The sequence below is a fragment of the Saccoglossus kowalevskii genome, chromosome 6 (genome assembly GCF_978046115.1).
Source record: "Saccoglossus kowalevskii chromosome 6, keSacKowa6.1, whole genome shotgun sequence".
Lineage (NCBI taxonomy): Eukaryota > Metazoa > Hemichordata > Enteropneusta > Harrimaniidae > Saccoglossus > Saccoglossus kowalevskii.
Window position 1 is genome coordinate 42,072,830 of NC_140646.1, and position 25,991 is coordinate 42,098,820.

The 25,991-nt window shown below is 36.2% G+C and overlaps 1 protein-coding gene across 1 annotated transcript in view; it reads left to right on the forward strand.

The window, feature by feature from the left end:
* The first annotated feature begins 1,258 nt into the window (after positions 1-1,258).
* The window catches only part of LOC100378934 (acylamino-acid-releasing enzyme-like), a 94,916-nt gene continuing 70,183 nt past the window's right edge, over positions 1,259-25,991 (forward strand). The window contains exons 1-9 of the mRNA XM_085500557.1: positions 1,259-1,292; positions 9,444-9,679; positions 10,319-10,409; positions 10,578-10,653; positions 11,654-11,784; positions 11,902-12,039; positions 12,277-12,368; positions 15,162-15,202; positions 15,425-15,546. Of these exons, the coding sequence (XP_085356683.1) occupies positions 1,281-1,292; positions 9,444-9,679; positions 10,319-10,409; positions 10,578-10,653; positions 11,654-11,784; positions 11,902-12,039; positions 12,277-12,368; positions 15,162-15,202; positions 15,425-15,546 (939 nt within the window). The 5' untranslated portion in view covers positions 1,259-1,280. The remainder of the gene's footprint in view (positions 1,293-9,443; positions 9,680-10,318; positions 10,410-10,577; positions 10,654-11,653; positions 11,785-11,901; positions 12,040-12,276; positions 12,369-15,161; positions 15,203-15,424; positions 15,547-25,991) is intronic.

The window sequence follows — 25,991 nt, forward strand, 5'->3', positions numbered from 1 at the left end:
CATTGCGACAATTCTTCTGCTGCCACGAATCTTCTGGGTATGTGTGTGACGCGCATGAACGAAACAACGTGCGATATTAGTTCCGATGTGATATACTTCCCGGTATTCTACTAAGAACAATGCTTGTCGAGTATTGATATTAGATATTATTTCCTACATGTCATTGTTAAAATATTTGGGAATGTCCTGTTTACTTCGAACGTAAATGGTACATTACTTTAGCAGATGTAGAAGCAAGTTATTAAAATAAGTATTACATGTATAGTGACAGACTTGTCTGGTGCCAAAAACAATGTGTTTAAAGATAAAATAACAGAAATATACTATACATGGCAAAAAAAGGATAATCATGGTCTGTTGTAAGTCAATTTGATAAAATAATATTGAATGTACAAACCAGCCAAACACTATTTACGCAGCAATGGGAAACATGTCGAATACGTTGCTGTATTGTTTGATTACATTATTTTATTGACAAAATAACCATTAATTATTTTTATTTGCGACTAGAATACTAACATTTTTTAACTTTTTAGCTCCGCTGTCATCGATTAACAATTGCACTTTCATCTTCTTGGAAACCAGTAGTCTTAGTGTTTGTTGTTTAGTATACAAGTACCTTTGGTGGATCTCTCTCAGATTTTGTATAAATACTAGTATTGTATTTTGGTCAAAACAGCTACTTTCGACGACGTCTTGAAAACTACCAGCTCAATTGATTTAAAACTTGGTGGGTATATAGGTATCTCTGTAATTTTTTTCATCTTGTGACGATATCAATTATTTTCTATTTTTTGAAAATATCTTTCCCTGTTTGGTACAAAAAAAAAATACGTGGTCATTTTTGAGGTGTTCGTGGAATCACCAATTGAAAGGAACTAGAAGACGAAATTACGTTTTTTGTTTATTCAAATTACATTATTACGAAAATAAAAACAATTGATTACAGCTTACGAAAAAACCCCTTGCCGACCCTCTGAAATCATTATCGTCTGCTTGCCTGACGTAAATATCCCAACTCCCAAATGTGAAAGTGGGCATACAGTGAAATTATGAAATAGGTGGAAAAAGTCGCGCAGAAACAAACAATGAAAACATCAACGCAAGAAAAAGTATCAAGCTGAAAAATCAAAAATGCAAAAACTCAAAATGAGAAGAGAAAACAATGCGACCAAGTCGGGATTCAGTCGAATGTTTTTGTTTTCATTGGCAAAAAGCAATCAGTTGACCCTTGACATACCTATCAAAATTTGTGTCACCGTAAGAGGCGCCCATTCAAAATGGCCACTAAGGTAAGTTCCCTGTGTTTTTGATTTTGAACAATCGTGCCGCATTGTTTTCAATGTGAATGGGACAGTTTTGTCGGGACTATTCTGGACAAGGCGCGTTTGGTTGGTAGAATGATTCACGCCATTAGTGATGCATGATTATGAATTTGCCTACTAATTTGAGGTTCTAAAACAAAAACACATAAAATCGTAATCAGATTGGTATGTCGATCTCATTGTGAAATTATAGTGGCCAAAGTCTAAATTATAACGAAAATATACCAAAATTGCTGCTATTGCGGTCCGAGTCGATGTGCATTACCGGTATTATAAAAAAAATATTAGGAGTAAAATCCATATTTTCGTGATTCACAAACTTTAATTGGTCTGTTGTGAGAAATGAAAATGTGTACATTTCCAAAGTTGAGCACAGTTGCTCCATAGAAGGTAATTGGTTATCGTGAAAACTAGGTTACCGCAAAACAAATACAATATCATGTGAATGTATAAATGGTTTTCGTGATTTTCGCTATTTATTATATAATATACTTGTTTTTGAAATGCAGTCTGTCACTCATTTTTCATTGCTGAAGTGATTTTCATCCCAAACTTGGTTCCCTGGGTATCTCTCATCTAACTGCTAGACTGAAATAATGATTTTATCAAAAAATCATAGAAGATTGAGCAAAAATTGGTTGTTTTTTTACCTCAAAGTTTTTTTCCTTTGGAAACACAAAGGTGATGCAACTTCTTGGTTCCTGAATTGAATGCATTTGCGCGTTCATCATTTGTTGAAGATACCGGTATAGATATAGATGCAAGATATAGATGTTGTCACCATTGTAAACTCAAGTGAAAAAATAATTAAGAAAAATTTAGACTTTATTCATAAAAAAATAAACAAATCATTTGAGAACCAATGGATCTTAGACATGCATAATGATAATAGAAAACAAACCTTGGCTAAAAACAAACTAAGAACATACAGACTTTTCAAACAAGATTTAAAAATTGAAAATTACCTAATTAATATGCAGAACCATGGTCTTAGAAGGTTAATTGCAAAATTCAGGACAAGCAACCATGACCTTAAAATTGAGAAAGGCAGACATAATAATGTGCCGCTGGATAAAAGAACATGTGATATGTGCAGCCAAAATATAGTTGAGGATGAGCAACATTTTGTAATGAAATGTCCAGCTTACAGTCACCATAGGGACAAATTATTCCTGACTGTACAAAATAAAGTTCCAAATTTTGATAAAGAAAATAGAATAAATTCATTTTGATTATGGCAAACCATACTCTAGCACCAGCCTTAGCAGTCTTCCTAAAAAACAGCTATGGAACAAAACAGCAACAACTATCAGTGTATTAGGCAACATTTTGTGTTCATTCTATATTCTGTATTCACCATTGGCTGCAAATTGTCTTTATTGTTTTTGATTTGTTTTATTTTTTTAGAAAAGTTTTTATTTTTTGTTTTATTTTTTAGATTGTAGTTTGTTTTAATTTCTTTCTGTAAGACCCTTTTTATCCTTTCCTAAGGATTTTATGCGTCTAATAAAAAAAATATTAAAAATATTAAAAAAAATATTTGTGCTTGTGCATGTTTTGTGACCTTAGATCAATGAACCGGAAGATAGGACAGATTTTGAATGTTCCGAACATGCAGAGTTACAGTAAACTGCTGTTTCCAAATTGCAATGTAAAAATTCCCCAGAAATAGGACTGCCATCATCTTTCAACCAACTCGTACTCAGCCTCTGCAAGAATAACAAACATGTAAATTATCTTTGGCTATATCGTAATATTTTCATTTTTTTGTGGGTATTTTGGGAGTTGAAAAACTATGTCATGGTCATATTTACTCTGCGAACACACTGGAAAATTATCTTTTTCCACTGGAAATCCACTTTTCTCAGCTGAATTTAGGTAGCGAGAGGGGAAAAACTAAAAAAAAAAAATTTCAAAACATTTCAGATTATGAAACATTATATTGTGTACTTTCTTTATCTTTGGTCCAAATTTACTGTCTGCGATGCCTTTGGTGCATAATTTCAGTTTATTTTTACAAATTCAGTTGTAGGTAAACATATCCTCCATACATTTACATATCGTGTTAAGTGACAGATTTGTTGACCATCCAGCTTTATTATATCCTGTTTATTCTATAAATAGTGTCCCAGGGGGGTGTCGCATGACGTAATTGGTCCTTTCCCGACGTTATTAATATACATGAATAATTCATCAGGTAGAAAAATACATAAATTTCGGCCAGTAAAGTTGTTAATACTGGCAAAAACATGTTCTGCTTTATATTAAATGCTTAATAAATGTTGCAAATGTAAAAAATTTACAGGCCTGTGTTTGTTAACTCACTTTCCCCGGTACGAATAATCGCCGATTATGGCGGGCATTGTGACGAGACTTGGCACTTTTCTTGTTTATGGCGATGTTGCAATGAACAAGTTTCTCATATATTGTAGATGGGTAATGTACCATACTATTGGTATTATTGCTCAAGATTGCTCAAGCCGTTGGCAATGTTGCCTAATTAGTATGCATTTTTATTTATTCAGTGCTGAATGCATGCGTGAAATCACGTGACTAGCTGTTTCCCCCGAGGCCATATTGTGGTCTTCCGGTGTAGGTCATGTCAGACCACTTTAAATATGGCGATGCAAACATTACCTCGTGCTACTGTTTTGATTGTTACCATCATAATGTAGATATTTTCAGAGTTATGTAGAACAGTAGTTTAGCAATAGTTTTGTAGCACCCTTTTGAACAGCACCCTCACATACGACCCCCCCCCCCCCTGTAGTGTCCGTTATATGATCGCAATGGAAACACAGACAAACATTAAGCTTTTCTCTGTGTGTTTTATGGCATATGTCATGGAAAGGAATTCTAAAATGAAAAAAACCTGGCCGCCGAAAAATATTCGATGCGGTTAATAGACATCTAAATGAAAGTGACCTGGGCTCATATTATAGTCAGCCCACAGAGTGGTTTGAAGATGAGCTTATTGACAGTTATAACAAAAGTTCTGCGCACAAATTTTCCTGAGTGATTGTCACAGTGACACCGACAGTTCAGACGAGGAGGAGATAGAAATCCTGGATACAGACGCTGTATATATATTGATGTGTCATTAATGTAAAAGAGGGAATGTCGTTTTGGCATAAAACACGAACATCCGCTATGGCTGGAGGAGTCATCTTTATTTATAAGTGTATGAATCCAAAATGCAACTCCACGACTTACATTTTTTTGGCGTTGAAAAAGAGTTGACATTCTTTAGATGTAAACTGTAAGCTGGTGATCGCAGCTCGTAGCATTGGAAAGCGTCGTCACGCAATGTGTAAACTTAGTAGTAACATGGAAATACTGCCTCCTCTATCTGGAACCACACTTCAACATCATGGTTCTCTATGAGTATGGCCAACGCCACATTTTGATTTTCATCAAGAGAAAAAAACAGTGCTGACTAATTGATTATAACAAACCCGATAACGGTACACTCTCCATAGGCTGAGAGTAATGCAAACATATCTGTACTTGAAGGCATGTATATCCCGTAAGTAAATATATGCTGTCATGATGGCTGCCCTGTGTTTGGAGAACCAATTGCACTGTTGAGGCTGTTCAACAAAGGGCCTTGATTAAAATAATTGCGCGGTACACCATCTTGTTCGAGTTAGCTTTTAGTTTTGTAACTTTTTAAGAAACAACCAACCAATTGTTCATGATATAATAGTCCTCACAGATCAGATACTTGTATATTTATAAAGTATGATCGAAATGGTAGACATTTGGTAATTAATTAGCTACATGTATTTATCCAAATTGTCTTCTTTTAATACTTTTCTTAACGCTAACGATGTATAAATTGCACAATCTATTCGCCACAAAATGGTCTAAAATATGATGTCTCATGGACGTTTATGTGAGTCGTTGACATTGAGTTACTGCCACAAGAACTCGGGGACATTCACTAAATTTAGTCCATGAAAATCAGAAACATAGAAAAAAGGAAAACAGAGAAACGACCAATCCTTCAAAAAAACTCTCTATATATAAGAGGTTCACATGAACGATCATAATCTAATCCCCTGAGCAAATATTAACATAAAGCATACATGATCGTATTCTACTATATTTCAGCTTTCTGAAAACATACATATTGCCATAGCTTCATGCTTAGTAACTGGCGAGAAAAGTCCTAAGCTCAATTAAACTATTACGTGTGTCTCCCCTCTTGCTTATGGTCGAGGTATGGTAAGTGTATGTTTCTTACTTGAGCGAAGGGTTCTCTGGTTTTGATTTTTGTGAATAAGGTCGGTACTTGTACGTGAGTAGTAAAATTTTGAAGTGTATCCTATAGTGAACTGGCAGCCAATGTAATTTACAAAGAACAGGAGTGATATGATCAAATTTTGTGGTACGTGTAATTAGACGGGCAGCACAGTTTTGAGCCCTCTGAAGCATGTGTATCTGTTATTTTGGTAAGCCATATAGTAAGGCATTGCCGTAATCCAGTTTAGCGGTTATAATAGAGTAAATGAGTTTAAGACAGGTATGCTCAGATAGATGTTGGCGAATGAGTCCTATGCATCTGATATGCATGTATATTCTTTGGCATGTACTGATGATGTGTTTACTGAACTGAAGTGAATCATCGAAGATGACACCAATGTTGCGAGCTGCTTTAACCGGTTTAACAAGTGTTGATCCAATGTTGATAACATGCAAGGGGTTTGGAGATAGGTCAAATTTTGAACGGATTGGCAATATCTCTATTTTACCATCATTTAGCTGTAGTTTGTTGTTAACCATCCAAGCCTTAATGTTAGATTGGCAATTTTCAATTTGGGATGTGGCAGCTGAAATGTTATCTTTAGTGAAAAAAAGGTAAAGTTGATTGTCATCAGAGTATTGGTGAAAATGAAGATTGTGGTGACGAATAATTTGACCAAGTGATGAGATGTAAATTGAGAATAACAGGGGACCGAGTACTGATCCTTGGGGAACTCCATAATGAAGCATTGTTTCTTTAGATGAATGACCATTAATGACAATTGACTGATGTCTGTTGGTGAGATATGAAGCTAGCCATTGCCAGGCGAGATCACATATGCCCATATCTGCTAGCCGTGCAAGAAGGATGTCACGGTCGATTGTGTCAAAGGCAGCAGACAGGTCTAGGAGGACAAGGATAACATATTGTCCTGCATCAATACACATTGATATGTCATTGTGGACTTTGATGAGTGCTGTCTCGGTGCTGTGAAATTTCCTGTATGCAGACTGGAGAGGTTCTAGAAGAGAGTTCTTAGCAAGGTAGTCATTTAGTCTCCTGGCGACGACTTTTTCCAGAACTTTTGAAAGGAAAGGTAGGTTAGAGTTAGGTCGGTAATTATTGAGTATTTGCTGATCAAGTGTTTTCTTTTTAAGCAGTGGTATGACAACTGCAGACTTCAGATTAGCTGGTACAAGTTCTTGTTGGAAAGATAGGTTAATGAGATACATGAACCAGGGTATGATCTGTGATTGAACTTTCTTGAATAAATATGTGGGAATTGGGTCGAGGCAACATGATTTAGATGGTGATTCCTTAATGATTTTCTTGAGTTCCTGTATAGTAGTAGGCTGGAAACTTGAAAGTTGTTCAGATGTACATATAGCATTTGAAGTAGAAATGACTGGATTATTATCACCCTGTCTGTCTAAATCTAAACCATGCCGAATATTGGTGATTTTGTTTGTGAAAAATTCACTAAATGTTTCTGTGAGTTGATTGAATGAAGAATGAGTTAGCAGTGGTGATGTTTTATCAGTGGTTAGATTAGATGATAACTGAAATAGTGCTTTTTGATTGTGAGCGTTCTCTTCAATTATATCTGAATAGTACTTAGATTTAGCATTCTGAATGAGCTTGTTAACTTTACAACAATGGGTACGGTAAATTTGCTTGTTTATTTCTAGTTTCGTAGTGCGCCACTTCCTTTCATGAAATCTGCTTGTTTTCTTAGCTACCATTATGTCCGTTGTATACCAATCTGCATTAGGGCGCACAGTGATAAGTTGTTTACGTTGCGGTGCATGTTTATTTAGTAGTTTCCTGAGGCACCAGTTGTAATGAGAAACAGCCAGGTTCTCATCTGCTGAAGGTTGGCTGGGGATTAGAGCATCCTTAATGTCACATTCAAAATCTTCCACAACAATATCTGCAATACGACGATATTTAATTTCCTTTTGAACTAATGGAGGTTTAGGTAGTAAGACTTGTATATAAATTGGAAAATGATCTGAAATATAAACAGTGACATTGAGGATTAGGTCAGGATTTGTGAAGACCAGATCAAGTGTGTGACCATGAGTGTGTGTTGGAGTGTTCACCCACTGTTTTAAATTACACGAGTCCAGTAATTCTTGAAATTTGTGAGTATTAGAATCCGGTGATACATTTGCCCAGTGAAAATTGAAATCCCCAATAATAGATAAATTGCCAGTGTATGTAGATGAAGATTCAAGAAGATCTCCAAATTCATTGAGGAATTTAGAGACAGTGAATTTGTTCTTTGTGTTGGGAGGTGGAGATACACAATAATGACTTTAAAAGTAATTCCATGGTAACGCAGAGTGACTTCAACAGCTTCAAAGGTAGTAACATTCTGTAGTGGCTTCCAGGTGGTGACTGTAATACTAGACTTAAATATAAATGCAATCCCTCCACCAGTTGATTTCACATGCGGAAAATGACGGTAAGTGTATCCAGCTGGTGTAACTTCATTAATGATTGGTTCATCGCCACTGGCTTTCAGCCATGACTCTGTGATTGCAAGTGCATCAATATTATGTTCTACAATATAGTCAGAAATTAGTGTAGCCTTATTCCGAATTGAATGTACAATATTAATAGTTTATTGTTCACATGAGGAATATTCAGATGTAACTTAGTCTGTAACTTTCAAATTTTATTTTCACGTTTAAATATATCCACAAAATTTGGTGTGATTTGTTTTAATATGACATTTTATTTATCTTATAAATATATACAACTCCAAGGGCGTGAACGATGGAATATAAATATATATGTTGCGGAAACATGCTCCATGCATTTAAGATAGTAGGGGAAGAGACAAGTTTTAATTAAGATTTAACTCTTTTGTTTCAAGCCTTTTGTTTCAAGTCTTTTTTCTTTTGAACTCATCATTGCGTTCACTTATTTACTCAAGATGAGTTGACGACAGACTTCGTTTCTGTAGTTAAATTGATGATTCAAATTGTATAACCAGGGTTACTAGAAACTGTGGTATAACCCAGCGTAGGCAAAAACAAAATGGTGTAACAAACAATTATGAGACAAATTAACTTGTGGGATGAATCATCTTGGAACGAATCATCTTGTGGGATGAATCCTTCTGTTTGTTAACTTGCGTTCTTTTCATAGCGTAATTCGGAATCAGGAATTTTAATGAGTGAAGGTCGTACTACAGTACAGACTACAGTAAGACATGTCTTTTTAGCTAGCATGTTATTTTAGCTGATTTAGCTAATTCACAATTTCGCTATATTAAGATGTCGCTAATTAGAAAAGAGTATATTCTTACAGTGAGATTATTGGTACTTTAGCTAATTAAGATTCAGTTAATTCATGCATTGAGTCAAATTCGCTAAAACGGTATGTGGCTATTTCAAAGTGTTCTGCAGTATTTCCTATTGTTTTGATTCAGTTTTTAGTCTAGAAACTTAGCAACATTGTTTTTTTGGTAAATATAGAACATGTTCTAAAAATTTAGATATACCAATTGATAATATCATTAATTCAGTCCAGCGGTTAGATAGGTTATTTATTAAAGACACCTGGGAAACCAACATTTGCAATGTGAATCACTCCATCGATGAAAAATCAGTTATAATAGCCAAAGGGGTGAGAGACTGATTTTAAAAAAACATTTTATATATGGGGTACATAACAGACACCCAAAAACACAAAGAAGGCTGTATGCAAGTCTAGACATGAATAGCAATAATTTGAGTTACATAGTAAATTTATTGCCTGCTCACATTGTCTGCATTTACCGGTAATCTGTTAAACCATGGAGGTATAAACATTAAATCCAATCAATATATCCTGAATATTTAAATAGTTGTATTATATTTTAGTTGCTACTTGATGCTGCAGTTAAGGTCTATAGAGAATGTTGTCAAGCTTCGTCTATAGTGAGTGCATATATTGGATGTGATAAGGGATCTTACTTCAATGTCAGCTCAATATGCAGTCAAAGAGATCTGGAACGGAGTGAGAATGTCAAATTTGAGAGAAATTATACTGTATTACACAAAGATGGAAAAGTAGAGAATGTTTTCATAAATGGTGCTCCTAATGAACTAAATTCAGTGTAAGTACTATGGTTTGTGTTTGGCATGTACCATTACCTGATTTAATAACGTGATAATTGTGTTCAATGTATCGCACATAGAATGTGTATAAAATGTATTGTTTACAGAACCACTGTCCTTTAAGTCAATTTACAGTACCACTGTCCTTTAAGTCAATTTACAGAACCACTGTCCTGTAAGTCTGTTTACAGTACCACTGTCCTTTAAGTCTGTTTACAGAACTACTGTCCTTTAAGTCTGTTTACAGAACCACTGTCCTTTAAGTCTGTTTACGGAACCACTGTCCTTTAAGTCAATTTACAGAACCACTGTCCTTTAAGTCTGTTCACAGAACCACTGTCCTTTAAGTCTGTTTACGGAACCACTGTCCTTTAAGTCTGTTTACAGAACCACTGTCCTTTAAGTCTGTTTACAGAACCACTGTCCTTTAAGTCAATTTACAGAACCACTGTCCTTTAAGTCAATTTACAGAACCACTGTCCTTTAAGTCTGTTCACAGAACCACTGTCCTTTAAGTCTGTTTACATACAGAACCACTGTCCTTTAAGTCAATTTAATAATACAAACATTCCAGATGACATGTGATACAAAACTTACATCAGAACAGTTGTTTTGTTTTCATTTTGTGATAAATACAGATTACGCAGTAAAACCTCCCCATCTGGTAAATTTACGGCTGTGATTCGAAAGATAACACTGAAGAAAGGAGAAGACAAACATTATGTAGAGGTAAAGATTTTGTATTTGCAGATATTGCTTTTCTCATCATGTGTGTCAAAGGTCAGGACTTAATGAAGGAAATCATGTTTTTTTTTTCTGGTGTTTATAATTGTGAAATAGACTCAACATATACTTTTATGGAATAAATTTGCAATAGTCACTAATTTTCTTTGTTAGGTTTGGGACAGCAATCACAAAATTCAAAATATTGATGTATTTGCACTTGAGAAGCATGGAAGTGTTTATGAGGATGGTAAGTATATTTCTGAATTTGCTGATCATATCTCTGGGTTTGATTAAATAGGTTGGTTGCTGAGTAATGTGACTATTACAAAACATTTGTAATTGTATTTTAACGCACTGAAATGTGCACTCTTTGTCTCCCACTCCTTTGACCTTTATCAGTCAGCTAGCTCACTTCCACCCTTGATTATGTAACTTGTATTTACTTTATAGATCATTCCCCAGTTTGTGCTACTGTAGAATACTTTATTTTCGCTTGGAATTTATTTTCGCTATTTTCGCTGAATCGATGATTCCGTGAAAATAAAATCCAGCGAATATACTTTTTTCCGATATTTCACATTAATCTCATCAAAAATTAGTGAAAATAAATTCCAGGCAAAATGCCCAGAAAGCCTTTTCAGCGAAAATTAATTCCAGCGAAAATAAAGTATTCTACAGTATTTTAGTTAGTATCCCATGAACCATCATGTGTTTACATTTTGCCATCTTAGCTAATCACGTTAGTGCATCCACGGCGTCCCTTAGCCTTGGCTACTCTCATCGCATCATTCAGTTCCTGCTTTCACACAGTGAGTATCGTTCAAGTTTCCTCCCACCCTCCCATCATTACAGTTTGCTTCATCATTTTGTAATTTTTTTTTTTCCTCTGTGCTTATTTCATGTTTTGGTTATTTATCAATAAATACAGCTAGGGGGGGGGGGATTGTCACACAGGGAATCCATACTCTGTTTGGGCAACACGTCGCACTTGCTCCAAGATGAGTTGAAAGTTACAACTCGTCGCAGGACATAGGCCTCAATGACGCCTACACACAGAGTACCCTTATGGGGCGCCCTCACTCAAGTACCACGTCGTCCTTACCATGATTTTGGTCAAAGGCGACCAATATCATGGAATAGACGGCTAAGACGCTTACACGGTGAGGCTCTCGATCCCCCTACTTTTTTCGCATATCAGTCTCTTATGTCATTTCTAGTGCGTTAACACCAAAATTATTCTTCTACAGATCAATTTGGTTGTCTGGAATGGTCCTCAGATGAGAAAAAATTATTGTATGTGGCTGAGAAGAAACTACCAAAGACATCATCTTTTTTTGACAAGAAAGTAAAAGATAACAACAAAGATGAGACTGTACCAGTATGTCAATCCTCATACAATCATACTTAGTGATGATGGTTGCTATAATGATGTTGTGATATAGTAATTGTTTTGGACATCTTTCCTTTATAATATAATATAATGACTTTCTTTCAGGGAAATCAGTTTGTTTTCCATGGAGACTGGGGTGAACAGTTGGTTTCTAAGAGTTTTCCTGTTTTATGCATTCTGGATCTGGAGTCAGAAGAAGTGACCATTTTGGAATCGATTCCACATGACATCTCACCCGGTCAAGTAAGAATCTGGATCTATTTCATGATAAAGTGTTCTGATCAAAATCTTTGCATGTAATTCAAAATCTTTGCATGTAATTCAAAATCTTCTTCTTTGTTGACCAACGAATTTAGTGAGTAAACAGATTGTCTGGTGATCTAACCCTGTATGATCAAAATGTGTCTCACACATTTTAAATTAGTCCTATACATTTATAATTCAGAAATAAAAAATGAAATCAATATATTTTATTTGTAGGCAATTTGGAGCAATGGTGACAAATGTGTGATATTTGTAGGTTGGTGGCATGAGCCTTACAGACTAGGTATTATATATTGTACTAACAGAAGGTAAGATGGCCATATGGTTTAGTGGTTGTGTAGGTGATGGCTTTCAATGTAACGGCCTGTTTGACCAGCAAAGTAAAAAATATCCAGTAGCATAATAGTCCATGTCCATTCATGTCCTTATTCTGATTTTGACTGAAATACATACAAAACATAGTGTGGATGGTTGTTATGATAATGAAACTAGATGTTTTAGCAAAATGTGATTGTCAAAGCTCACTCTGGCACTATGCTTGTCTGGAGCTAGTGGAGGTCAAATGTAAGTCAAATTGCATTAAGGATGTAGTAGATTTTCGTGGTGATTTTTTTCTTCATTTTTTTTTCTTTTATTAAATGGTGACTTATACATATAGGCAGCCATATGACCTTGCTTTTTTATTAAATCACGTTTTCATTTCAAGAAAAAAACGGCTTTTTAAAAAATAAAAAATAATTTACAATTAACAGAAACCCCGGGAATGTGCACTTTAGCTAAGCCCCTCTGAGCCAAAACAATAACATTGTAATTAGCTTAATCCCGCAAATAAACATCGCGTGTACGCGTCCAGTCAAATGACCGGATCCACTCACTCGTTGCTGATAGTTCATCGCATCGCTTTTCTCTACTATATATTACTGTTCATTTATTTTGTTTTGACCAAGTTTATTTTGAAAAATGGCACAGGCAAACAATTGGAAAAAGAGTGTTCCAATGACAGGCGAAACCTGCAAGTTTCTGAATAGCAGAAACCATATTTTTTATGACGAAACACAGTCCCTCTACAAAACAAAGTCGGACGAGTCGACAACAGACAAGTCGAGTGAAAACCCAAGTGGCATCTGCTCCACCGCACTGTAATTCACAGCAGTCCTGTCGGCAATCTTGACTGACTTCCAAGCGGATTCAGTCAGCAAATAGTAGGCCTTTTTTTTACTTCAATTATGATTTTTAATTGATATTCAACAACAAAAGTGTCATCGCCGATATTTAGTAAAAATAAAAAGCATAGCAATTGTCAAGTTTGTTGTGATATTGGATAACACTCGAAACTAAGCTTGTCAAGCAAATAAACTTAAATTTGATAACTGGATTACACTGTTTATTCAAGGGCGGCCATACTTCGTTTTCACGTTGCTTTTTTCAAATTATCAATTTTTTAATAACTTTATCGGCCATGTACCAAATGGTTTGATTTGATTTTTATAAAACCAACACAATAGCTATCTTAAACATAAAAAAATAACTGAATACAAATTGTTAGTCATTAATCATTATTATTATTTTTATCAAGCTTTTTCTGTTTTGCCCAACGAAAGTCTACTACATGTTATAATACACAGATATGCAAAATGAAAAACATAACAAATGAGGCACATTTTTTAAATCTATAGAAGTTTAATATATGAATTCACTTACTATACATGTTGCACTCCAGCAGTGCTGGATGTGAATGAATTTTTTAGTCCCTGTTCTGACGAAGTCCGAAAATGGGGACTTATAATTCGGTTTCCGTCCGTCCGTCCGTGCGTCTGTCCGAAGTCATATCTCAGAATCCCTTGGGCCGATTTGGTTCATTCTTTGCATGTGCCTAGTGCTTTATGTGGGACATATGCACATGTAGTGGTTTAGCGATTCGATTCATATAAGCCGTCTGGCAGCCATCTTGTTTTTTGAAAATGTTGTATTTTGGACATGCTTTTTCAGTTTTCATTCAAACTTGGTACATAGATTATACATGTTAGGATACATGTCCCTGAAGATTTATTTCACAATTGGATCAAAGATAGCCGACTGGCAGCCATCTTGTTTTTTGAAAATGTCGTATTTTGGACATGCTTTGTCAGTTTTCATTCAAATTTAGTACATAGATCATACATGTTAGGATACATGTCCCCGACCATCTGTGAGTTCCTGAGTCTGTTCGTCCGTCTGTCTGTGCGTCAGTCTGTCCAGAGTCATATTTCAGAATCCTGTAGACCGATCCGTTCATTCTTTGCATGTGCCTAGTACCTTATGTGGGACATATGCACATGCAGTGGTTTGGCGATTCGATTCAAAATGGACGACTGGCAGCCATCTTGTTTTTTGAAAATGTTGTTTTTTGGACATGCTTTATCAGTTGTCATTCAAACTTGGTACATAGATACTACATGGTCGATGGTCGACTGGCAGGCATCTTGTTTTTTATTTTTTATGCGGTATCTTGGACGTGCTCTGTCAGTTTTTATTCAAATTTGGCATATACATGTACTTTATACATGTTAGGATACATGTCCATGACAATTTGTTTCAAAATCTGGTCAAGGATGGCCGATTGACAGCCATCTGACTTTTTGGCCTTACTACTATATTTCCACAATTTATGTACCATTTTCATTTGTATTTGGCACATACATCATGCATATCAGTGTGTTTCATAATGAGATCAAAGTTGGCCAAATAACGGCTGTTTTTATTTTTGGTCATATTACTACTACACGGAACACGTGTTTTGATGTAAATAAACAATCTGTTGTATACGCCACTTGGAACTCAAGTATCAAGGACACGCTCGCGACAACCCCTCCGCTTTAATATGACGAGTACAAAGAGAACTTTCAAAAATTTAACGGGGACTGTGTCATTTTCAATGACTTGTTTTAATTATTAATTAGACTAAAGTGAGCTCATATTGCACACTTTATACTTACACTTGTATACATGACTATGTATGTTCACATTCATATGCACAACTACCGCACAGACACTAATTTACATACCTCGTAAGTTACATACCTTTGTACACATGACTTGACTTGATGTATTTTACTCTGTAGGAGTGCAATCTTTTGTGTTAATCTTGAAACCAAGAAATGTGGTAAGTATTAAAACTCCCTTAGAAGCCCTTCACCAATAGAAGCACATGTAAACATTTTGTCCATAGACCTTAGAAAGAAATCTCACTGGAATTAATATATGTGCATGCAATGCTAATAGCGCAGATATGATATACGGTTACAGACTTGTTTACATACAAGTGGTCCTGTTGAAAATCAGTTGGTGTATTAATGTGCTATATCTTTTTGGTTGTCATTCACAGAAATGATAAGTGATGACTGCAATGCAGTAAGGTCACCAAGATTAAGTCCTGATCAAACTCAGTTGGTGTATTTAAAAAATCAATACCTGGGACCTCATATGCAGTGTAGTAGTCTGCTAAAGGTAAATCAGTCAGTCTACATTGGTCATTGGTCTACATATCTCACCGTTAATTTACATATTTATTTATTTGTTGCTGACCATTTATAACAGGCTCTCAAAAATCTACCAAGAATAGGAGCTGTATAAAACTTGTACCTAAATACAAAGCCTTGTAATAACAGAATACACATCTTGTTAAATAAATTACATAGCTTGATAGATTCAAGTTTAAGACTGATGTTAATAATATTAGTTAAAACAAAATTTGGTATTAGTACAAATTTCATACAAATAATTACTGGGATAGAAAATTCTGTCTGCAATAAAATAAGGTTGACCTCTTTATCATTAACCTTACACAGATTTGAATCATATTGCTATTTTTCCTAAGAGAATGAACATTTATTTAGCTCTTCATCTTGTTTAATTTCTCGCAATAGATTTGTTTCAATTTTCCTCATGAAATTTTCACTTACTTCACCACTCATAATGTTTCTATGTGTATCAACAAAACTACATTTAAACATAAAGTATTCTCATCTTCCTTCTTGCAACATGAGTTTGTACCATGTCTGTCATATGAATATCAGTCATAAAAGATAGTTGAGACATGAATGTCTTGTATTGGCCGTCATACAATCAACACAATCTGTAACACCACTGTACTGATGTAATCTACCATCATACTGCCACAACTTAAATTGACATGTATAAATACAATGTAGGTAATCATTGTTTCCTCTGTAATCAACTCTTTTCTTTGGTGTCTACCTCATCACTTACCAATGGGGCTGTGTCATTTTCAATTTTCTTCAAGTCATATTCTATGCTGGAGTATGAATAGTCCATGCTTTTGTGGGTCAAATGAATAAGCAGCTACACTACAGTGTTGTAGTCATGCAGTGATACACAGACCCATTTGAACCAGTATGAATATAAAACATGGTGGTAGCTGTAACACATTGTTTTGCAATTAGATTCAACTTTTTATTTGTTCTATTTTTGACTCCCATGTGCGAAGCACACAATGGGAGTCTTTGCAGTTACCGGTAGTGTGTCTGTGTGTATGTGTATGTGTGTCCATCTGTTCCACTGCTATCCATACATTGGTTTTTGATGAAACTTAGTGTATAGATGCTCTGTGTTAATGCGCAGATTTGATTAGGTTTTGGTAGAAATCCATGCATATTAATTACCTAATTTGCATGATAATTAGCTAATTTTTAGCTGTTCCATGACTTTTCCACTGATATCTGAAGAACCACTCATTCGATTTTGATGAAACATGGTACATATATGCTCTGAACTTATGCGCAGATTTGACTAGTTTTTGGTAAAAAAATTGTGCATATTAGTTACCTAATTAGCATAATAATTCATAATTTTTTGGTTCTAATCTCATTTCAATTAAACTTTGTACATAGATGGTCTGTTACATTGCGCAGACCTCATTAGTTTTACACTCAAATCTGTTCATATAAATTTTCTGATTTGCATAATTAGTTTTCAGCTTTTTCCATCAATATCTCAAGTACAAGTAATTTCGAATTATTTTTAATGTGTCTCCAATACTCTCAGCACATGGGTGTTCTTTCTAATCTTTCTTTGATTTCTGTGATTTTATTCATCAATATACGTTGTTGGGTGTACACACAAATTTGGTCATAGTGAGTAAATTAGCATGTTCGTGTTTTCTCAGCAGTACACAGATTAATTTCAATCTCAATTAGTGTGAGTTCACGCCTAGCGGCTACTGTAACATATCAATTAGTGTGAGTTCACATGTAGTGGCTACTGTAACATCTCAATTAGTGTGAGTTCACATGTAGTGGCTACTGTAACATCTCAATTAGTGTGAGTTCACATGTAGTGGCTATTGTAACATCTCAATTAGTGTGAGTTCACATGTAGTGGCTATTGTAACATCTCAATTAGTGTGAGTTCACATGTAGTGGCTATTGTAACTTCTCAATTAGTGTGAGTTCACATGTAGTGGCTATTGTAACTTCTCAATTAGTGTGAGTTCACATGTAGTGGCTACTGTAACATCTCAATTAGTGTGAGTTCACATGTGGCTACTGTAACATCTCAATTAGTGTGAGTTCACATGTAGTGGCTATTGTAACATCTCAATTAGTGTGAGTTCACATGTAGTGGCTACTGTAACATTTCAATTAGTGTGAGTTCAAATGTAGTGGCTACTGTAACATCTCAATTAGTGTGAGTTCAAATGTAGTGGCTACTGTAACATCTTAATTAGTGTGAGTTCACATGTAGTGGCTACTGTAACATCTCAATTAGTGTGAGTTCACATGTAGTGGCTACTGTAACATCTCAATTAGTGTGAGTTCACATGTAGTGGCTACTGTAACATCTCAATTAGTGTGAGTTCACATGTAGTGGCTACTGTAACATCTCAATTAGTGTGAGTTCACATGTAGTGGCTACTGTAACATCTCAATTAGTGTGAGTTCACATGTAGTGGCTACTGTAACATCTCAATTAGTGTGAGTTCACATGTAGTGGCTATTGTAACATCTCAATTAGTGTGAGTTCACATGTAGTGGCTATTGTAACATCTCAATTAGTGTGAGTTCACATGTAGTGGCTACTGTAACATCTCAATTAGTGTGAGTTCACATGTAGTGGCTACTGTAACATCTCAATTAGTGTGAGTTCACATGTAGTGGCTATTGTAACATCTCAATTAGTGTGAGTTCACATGTAGTGGCTACTGTAACATCTCAATTAGTGTGTGTTCACATGTAGTGGCTATTGTAACTTCTCAATTAGTGTGAGTTCACACAAAGTGGCTACTGTAACATCTCAATTAGTGTGAGTTCAAATGTAGTGGCTACTGTAACATCTCAATTAGTGTGAGTTCAAATGTAGTGGCTATTGTAACATCTCAATTAGTGTGAGTTCACATGTAGTGGCTGCTGTAACATTTCAATTAGTGTGAGTTCACATGTAGTGGCTATTGTAACATCTCAATTAGTGTGAGTTCACATGTAGTGGCTATTGTAACTTCTCAATTAGTGTGAGTTCACATGTAGTGGCTATTGTAACTTCTCAATTAGTGTGAGTTCACATGTAGTGGCTACTGTAACATCTCAATTAGTGTGAGTTCACATGTGGCTACTGTAACATCTCAATTAGTGTGAGTTCACATGTAGTGGCTACTGTAACATCTCAATTAGTGTGAGTTCACATGTAGTGGCTACTGTAACATCTCAATTAGTGTGAGTTCACACCTAGTGGCTACTGTAACATCTCAATTAGTGTGAGTTCACATGTAGTGGCTATTGTAACATCTCAATTAGTGTGAGTTCACATGTAGTGGCTACTGTAACATTTCAATTAGTGTGAGTTCAAATGTAGTGGCTACTGTAACATCTCAATTAGTGTGAGTTCAAATGAAGTGGCTACTGTAACATCTCAATTAGTGTGAGTTCACATGTAGTGGCTATTGTAACATCTCAATTAGTGTGAGTTCACATGTAGTGGCTACTGTAACATCTCAATTAGTGTGAGTTCAAATGTAGTGGCTACTGTAACATCTCAATTAGTGTGAGTTCACATGTAGTGGCTATTGTAACATCTCAATTAGTGTGAGTTCACATGTAGTGGCTATTGTAACATCTCAATTAGTGTGAGTTCACATGTAGTGGCTACTGTAACATCTCAATTAGTGTGAGTTCACATGTAGTGGCTATTGTAACTTCTCAATTAGTGTGAGTTCACACAAAGTGGCTACTGTAACATCTCAATTAGTGTGAGTTCAAATGTAGTGGCTACTGTAACATCTCAATTAGTGTGAGTTCAAATGTAGTGGCTATTGTAACATCTCAATTAGTGTGAGTTCACATGTAGTGGCTGCTGTAACATTTCAATTAGTGTGAGTTCAAATGTAGTGGCTACTGTAACATCTCAATTAGTGTGAGTTCAAATGTAGTGGCTACTGTAACATCTCAATTAGTGTGAGTTCACATGTAGTGGCTACTGTAACATCTCAATTAGTGTGAGTTCACATGTAGTGGCTATTGTAACATCTCAATTAGTGTGAGTTCACATGTAGTGGCTACTGTAACATCTCAATTAGTGTGAGTTCACATGTAGTGGCTACTGTAACATCTCAATTAGTGTGAGTTCACATGTAGTGGCTATTGTAACATCTCAATTAGTGTGAGTTCACATGTAGTGGCTATTGTAACATCTCAATTAGTGTGAGTTCACATGTAGTGGCTATTGTAACTTCTCAATTAGTGTGAGTTCACATGTAGTGGCTATTGTAACATCTCAATTAGTGTGAGTTCACATGTAGTGGCTACTGTAACATCTCAATTAGTGTGAGTTCACATGTAGTGGCTATTGTAACATCTCAATTAGTGTGAGTTCACATGTAGTGGCTACTGTAACATCTCAATTAGTGTGAGTTCACATGTAGTGGCTATTGTAACATCTCAATTAGTGTGAGTTCACATGTAGTGGCTATTGTAACTTCTCAATTAGTGTGAGTTCACATGTAGTGGCTACTGTAACATCTCAATTAGTGTGAGTTCACATGTAGTGGCCACTGTGACATCTCAATTAGTGTGAGTTCACACGTAGTGGCTACTGTAACATCTCAATTAGTGTGAGTTCACATGTAGTGGCTATTGTAACTTCTCAATTAGTGTGAGTTCACATGTAGTGGCTACTGTAACATCTCAATTAGTGTGAGTTCATATGTAGTGGCTACTGTAACATCTCAATTAGTGTGAGTTCACATGTAGTGGCTACTGTAACATCTCAATTAGTGTGAGTTCACATGTAGTGGCTACTGTAACATCTCAATTAGTGTGAGTTCACATGTAGTGGCTACTGTAACATCTCAATTAGTGTGAGTTCACATGTAGTGGCTACTGTAACATCTCAATTAGTGTGAGTTCACATGTAGTGGCTATTGTAACATCTCAATTAGTGTGAGTTCACATGTAGTGGCTATTGTAACATCTCAAATAGTGTGAGTTCACATGTAGTGGCTACTGTAACATCTCAATTAGTGTGAGTTCACATGTAGTGGCTATTGTAACATCTCAATTAGTGTGAGTTCACATGTAGTGGCTACTGTAACATCTCAATTAGTGTGAGTTCACATGTAGTGGCTACTGTAACATCTCAATTAGTGTGAGTTCACATGTAGTGGCTACTGTAACATCTCAATTAGTGTGAGTTCACATGTAGTGGCTACTGTAACATCTCAATTAGTGTGAGTTCACATGTAGTGGCTATTGTAACATCTCAAATAGTGTGAGTTCACATGTAGTGGCTACTGTAACATCTCAATTAGTGTGAGTTCACATGTAGTGGCTACTGTAACATCTCAATTGTGTGAGTTCACATGTAGTGGCTATTGTAACATCTCAATTAGTGTGAGTTCAAATGTAGTGGCTACTGTAACATCTCAATTAGTGTGAGTTCACATGTAGTGGCTACTGTAACATCTCAAATAGTGTGAGTTCACATGTAGTGGCTACTGTAACATCTCAATTAGTGTGAGTTCACATGTAGTGGCTATTGTAATATCTCAATTAGTGTGAGTTCAAATGTAGTGGCTACTGTAACATCTCAATTAGTGTGAGTTCACATGTAGTGGCTACTGTAACATCTCAATTAGTGTGAGTTCAAATGTAGTGGCTACTGTAATATCTCAATTAGTGTGAGTTCACATCTAGTGGCTACTGTAACATCTCAATTAGTGTGAGTTCACATGTAGTGGCTACTGTAACATCTCAATTAGTGCGAGTTCACATGTAGTGGCTACTGTAACATCTCAATTAGTGTGAGTTCACATGTAGTGGCTACTGTAACATCTCAATTAGTGCGAGTTCACACGTAGTGGCTACTGTAACATCTCAATTAGTGTGAGTTCACATGTAGTGGCTACTGTAACATCTCAATTAGTGCGAGTTCACACGTAGTGGCTACTGTAACATCTCAATTAGTGTGAGTTCACATGTAGTGGCTACTGTAACATCTCAATTAGTGTGAGTTCACATGTAGTGGCTATTGTAACATCTCAATTAGTGTGAGTTCACATGTAGTGGCTACTGTAACATCTCAATTAGTGCGAGTTCACACGTAGTGGCTACTGTAACATCTCAATTAGTGTGAGTTCACATGTAGTGGCTACTGTAACATCTCAATTAGTGCGAGTTCACACGTAGTGGCTACTGTAACATCTCAATTAGTGTGAGTTCACATGTAGTGGCTACTGTAACATCTCAATTAGTGTGAGTTCACATGTAGTGGCTATTGTAACATCTCAATTAGTGTGAGTTCACATGTAGTGGCTACTGTAACATCTCAATTAGTGTGAGTTCACACGTAGTGGCTACTGTAACATCTCAATTAGTGTGAGTTCACATGTAGTGGCTATTGTAACATCTCAATTAGTGTGAGTTCACATGTAGTGGCTACTGTAACATCTCAATTAGTGTGAGTTCACATGTAGTGGCTATTGTAACATCTCAATTAGTGTGAGTTCACATGTAGTGGCTATTGTAACATCTCAATTAGTGTGAGTTCACATGTAGTGGCTACTGTAACATCTCAATTAGTGTGAGTTCACATGTAGTGGCTACTGTAACATCTCAATTAGTGTGAGTTCGCATGTAGTGGCTACTGTAACATCTCAATTAGTGTGAGTTCGCATGTAGTGGCTACTGTAACATCTCAATTAGTGTGAGTTCACATGTAGTGGCTACTGTAACATCTCAATTAGTGTGAGTTCACATGTACTGGCTACTGTAACATCTCAATTAGTGTGCGTTCACATGTAGTGGCTACTGTAACATCTCAATTAATGTGAGTTCACATGTAGTGGCTATTGTAACATCTCAATTAGTGTGAGTTCAAATGTAGTGGCTACTGTAACATCTCAATTAGTGTGAGTTCACATGTAGTGGCTACTGTAACATCTCAATTAGTGTGAGTTCAAATGTAGTGGCTACTGTAACATCTCAATTAGTGTGAGTTCACATCTAGTGGCTACTGTAACATCTCAATTAGTGTGAGTTCACATGTAGTGGCTATTGTAACATCTCAATTAGTGTGAGTTCACATGTAGTGGCTACTGTAACATCTCAATTAGTGTGAGTTCACATGTAGTGGCTATTGTAACATCTCAATTAGTGTGAGTTCAAATGTAGTTGCTACTGTAACATCTCAATTAGTGTGAGTTCAAATGTAGTGGCTACTGTAACATCTCAATTAGTGTGAGTTCAAATGTAGTGGCTACTGTAACATCTCAATTAGTGTGAGTTCACATCTAGTGGCTACTGTAACATCTCAATTAGTGTGAGTTCACATGTAGTGGCTATTGTAACATCTCAATTAGTGTGAGTTCACATGTAGTGGCTACTGTAACATCTCAATTAGTGTGAGTTCACATGTAGTGGCTACTGTAACATCCCAATTAGTGCGAGTTCACACGTAGTGGCTACTGTAACATCTCAATTAGTGTGAGTTCACATGTAGTGGCTACTGTAACATCTCAATTAGTGTGAGTTCACATGTAGTGGCTACTGTAACATCTCAATTTGTGTGAGTTCACATGTAATGGCTACTGTAACATCTCAATTAGTGTGAGTTCACATGTAGTGGCTATTGTATCATCTCAATTAGTATGAGTTCAAATGTAGTGGCTACTGTAACATCTCAATTAGTGTGAGTTCACATCTAGTGGCTACTGTAACATCTCAATTAGTGTGAGTTCACATGTAGTGGCTATTGTAACTTCTCAATTAGTGTGAGTTCACATGTAGTGGCTACTGTAACGTCTCAAATAGTGTGAGTTCACATGTAGTGGCTATTGTAACATCTCAATTAGTGTGAGTTCACATGTAGTGGCTACTATAACATCTCAATTAGTGTGAGTTCACATGTAGTGGCTATTGTAACATCTCAAATAGTGTGAGTTCACATGTAGTGGCTACTGTAACATCTCAATTAGTGTGAGTTCACATGTAGTGGCTACTGTAACATCTCAATTAGTGTGAGTTCGCATGTAGTGGCTACTGTAACATCTCAATTAGTGTGAGTTCGCATGTAGTGGCTACTGTAACATCTCAATTAGTGTGAGTTTGCATGTAGTGGCTACTGTAACATCTCAATTAGTGTGAGTTCACATGTAGTGGCTACTGTAACATCTCAATTAGTGTGAATTCACATGTAGTGGCTACTGTAACATCTCAATTAGTGTGCGTTCACATGTAGTGGCTACTGTAATATCTCAATTAGTGTGAGTTCACATCTAGTGGCTACTGTAACATCTCAATTAGTGTGAGTTCACATGTAGTGGCTACTGTAACATCTCAATTAGTGCGAGTTCACATGTAGTGGCAACTGTAACATCTCAATTAGTGTGAGTTCACATGTAGTGGCTACTGTAACATCTCAATTAGTGCGAGTTCACACGTAGTGGCTACTGTAACATCTCAATTAGTGTGAGTTCACATGTAGTGGCTACTGTAACATCTCAATTAGTGCGAGTTCACACGTAGTGGCTACTGTAACATCTCAATTAGTGTGAGTTCACATGTAGTGGCTACTGTAACATCTCAATTAGTGTGAGTTCACATGTAGTGGCTATTGTAACATCTCAATTAGTGTGAGTTCACATGTAGTGGCTACTGTAACATCTCAATTAGTGTGAGTTCACATGTAGTGGCTATTGTAACATCTCAATTAGTGTGAGTTCACATGTAGTGGCTACTGTAACATCTCAATTAGTGTGAGTTCACATGTAGTGGCTATTGTAACATCTCAATTAGTGTGAGTTCACATGTAGTGGCTATTGTAACATCTCAATTAGTGTGAGTTCACATGTAGTGGCTACTGTAACATCTCAATTAGTGTGAGTTCACATGTAGTGGCTACTGTAACATCTCAATTAGTGTGAGTTCGCATGTAGTGGCTACTGTAACATCTCAATTAGTGTGAGTTCGCATGTAGTGGCTACTGTAACATCTCAATTAGTGTGAGTTCACATGTAGTGGCTACTGTAACATCTCAATTAGTGTGAGTTCACATGTAGTGGCTACTGTAACATCTCAATTAGTGTGCGTTCACATGTAGTGGCTACTGTAACATCTCAATTAGTGTGAGTTCACATGTAGTGGCTATTGTAACATCTCAATTAGTGTGAGTTCACATGTAGTGGCTATTGTAACATCTCAATTAGTGTGAGTTCACATGTAGTGGCTACTGTAACATCTCAATTAGTGTGAGTTCGCATGTAGTGGCTACTGTAACATCTCAATTAGTGTGAGTTCGCATGTAGTGGCTACTGTAACATCTCAATTAGTGTGAGTTCACATGTAGTGGCTACTGTAACATCTCAATTAGTGTGAGTTCACATGTAGTGGCTACTGTAACATCTCAATTAGTGTGCGTTCACATGTAGTGGCTACTGTAACATCTCAATTAGTGTGAGTTCACATGTAGTGGCTATTGTAACATCTCAATTAGTGTGAGTTCACATGTAGTGGCTATTGTAACATCTCAATTAGTGTGAGTTCACATGTAGTGGCTATTGTAACTTCTCAATTAGTGTGAGTTCACATGTAGTGGCTATTGTAACATCTCAATTAGTGTGAGTTCACATGTAGTGGCTACTGTAACATCTCAATTAGTGTGAGTTCACATGTAGTGGCTATTGTAACATCTCAATTAGTGTGAGTTCACATGTAGTGGCTACTGTAACATCTCAATTAGTGTGAGTTCACATGTAGTGGCTATTGTAACATCTCAATTAGTGTGAGTTCACATGTAGTGGCTATTGTAACTTCTCAATTAGTGTGAGTTCACATGTAGTGGCTACTGTAACATCTCAATTAGTGTGAGTTCACATGTAGTGGCCACTGTGACATCTCAATTAGTGTGAGTTCACACGTAGTGGCTACTGTAACATCTCAATTAGTGTGAGTTCACATGTAGTGGCTATTGTAACTTCTCAATTAGTGTGAGTTCACATGTAGTGGCTACTGTAACATCTCAATTAGTGTGAGTTCATATGTAGTGGCTACTGTAACATCTCAATTAGTGTGAGTTCACACGTAGTGGCTACTGTAACATCTCAATTAGTGTGAGTTCACATGTAGTGGCTACTGTAACATCTCAATTAGTGTGAGTTCACATGTAGTGGCTACTGTAACATCTCAATTAGTGTGAGTTCACATGTAGTGGCTACTGTAACATCTCAATTAGTGTGAGTTCACATGTAGTGGCTATTGTAACATCTCAATTAGTGTGAGTTCACATGTAGTGGCTATTGTAACATCTCAAATAGTGTGAGTTCACATGTAGTGGCTACTGTAACATCTCAATTAGTGTGAGTTCACATGTAGTGGCTATTGTAACATCTCAATTAGTGTGAGTTCACATGTAGTGGCTACTGTAACATCTCAATTAGTGTGAGTTCA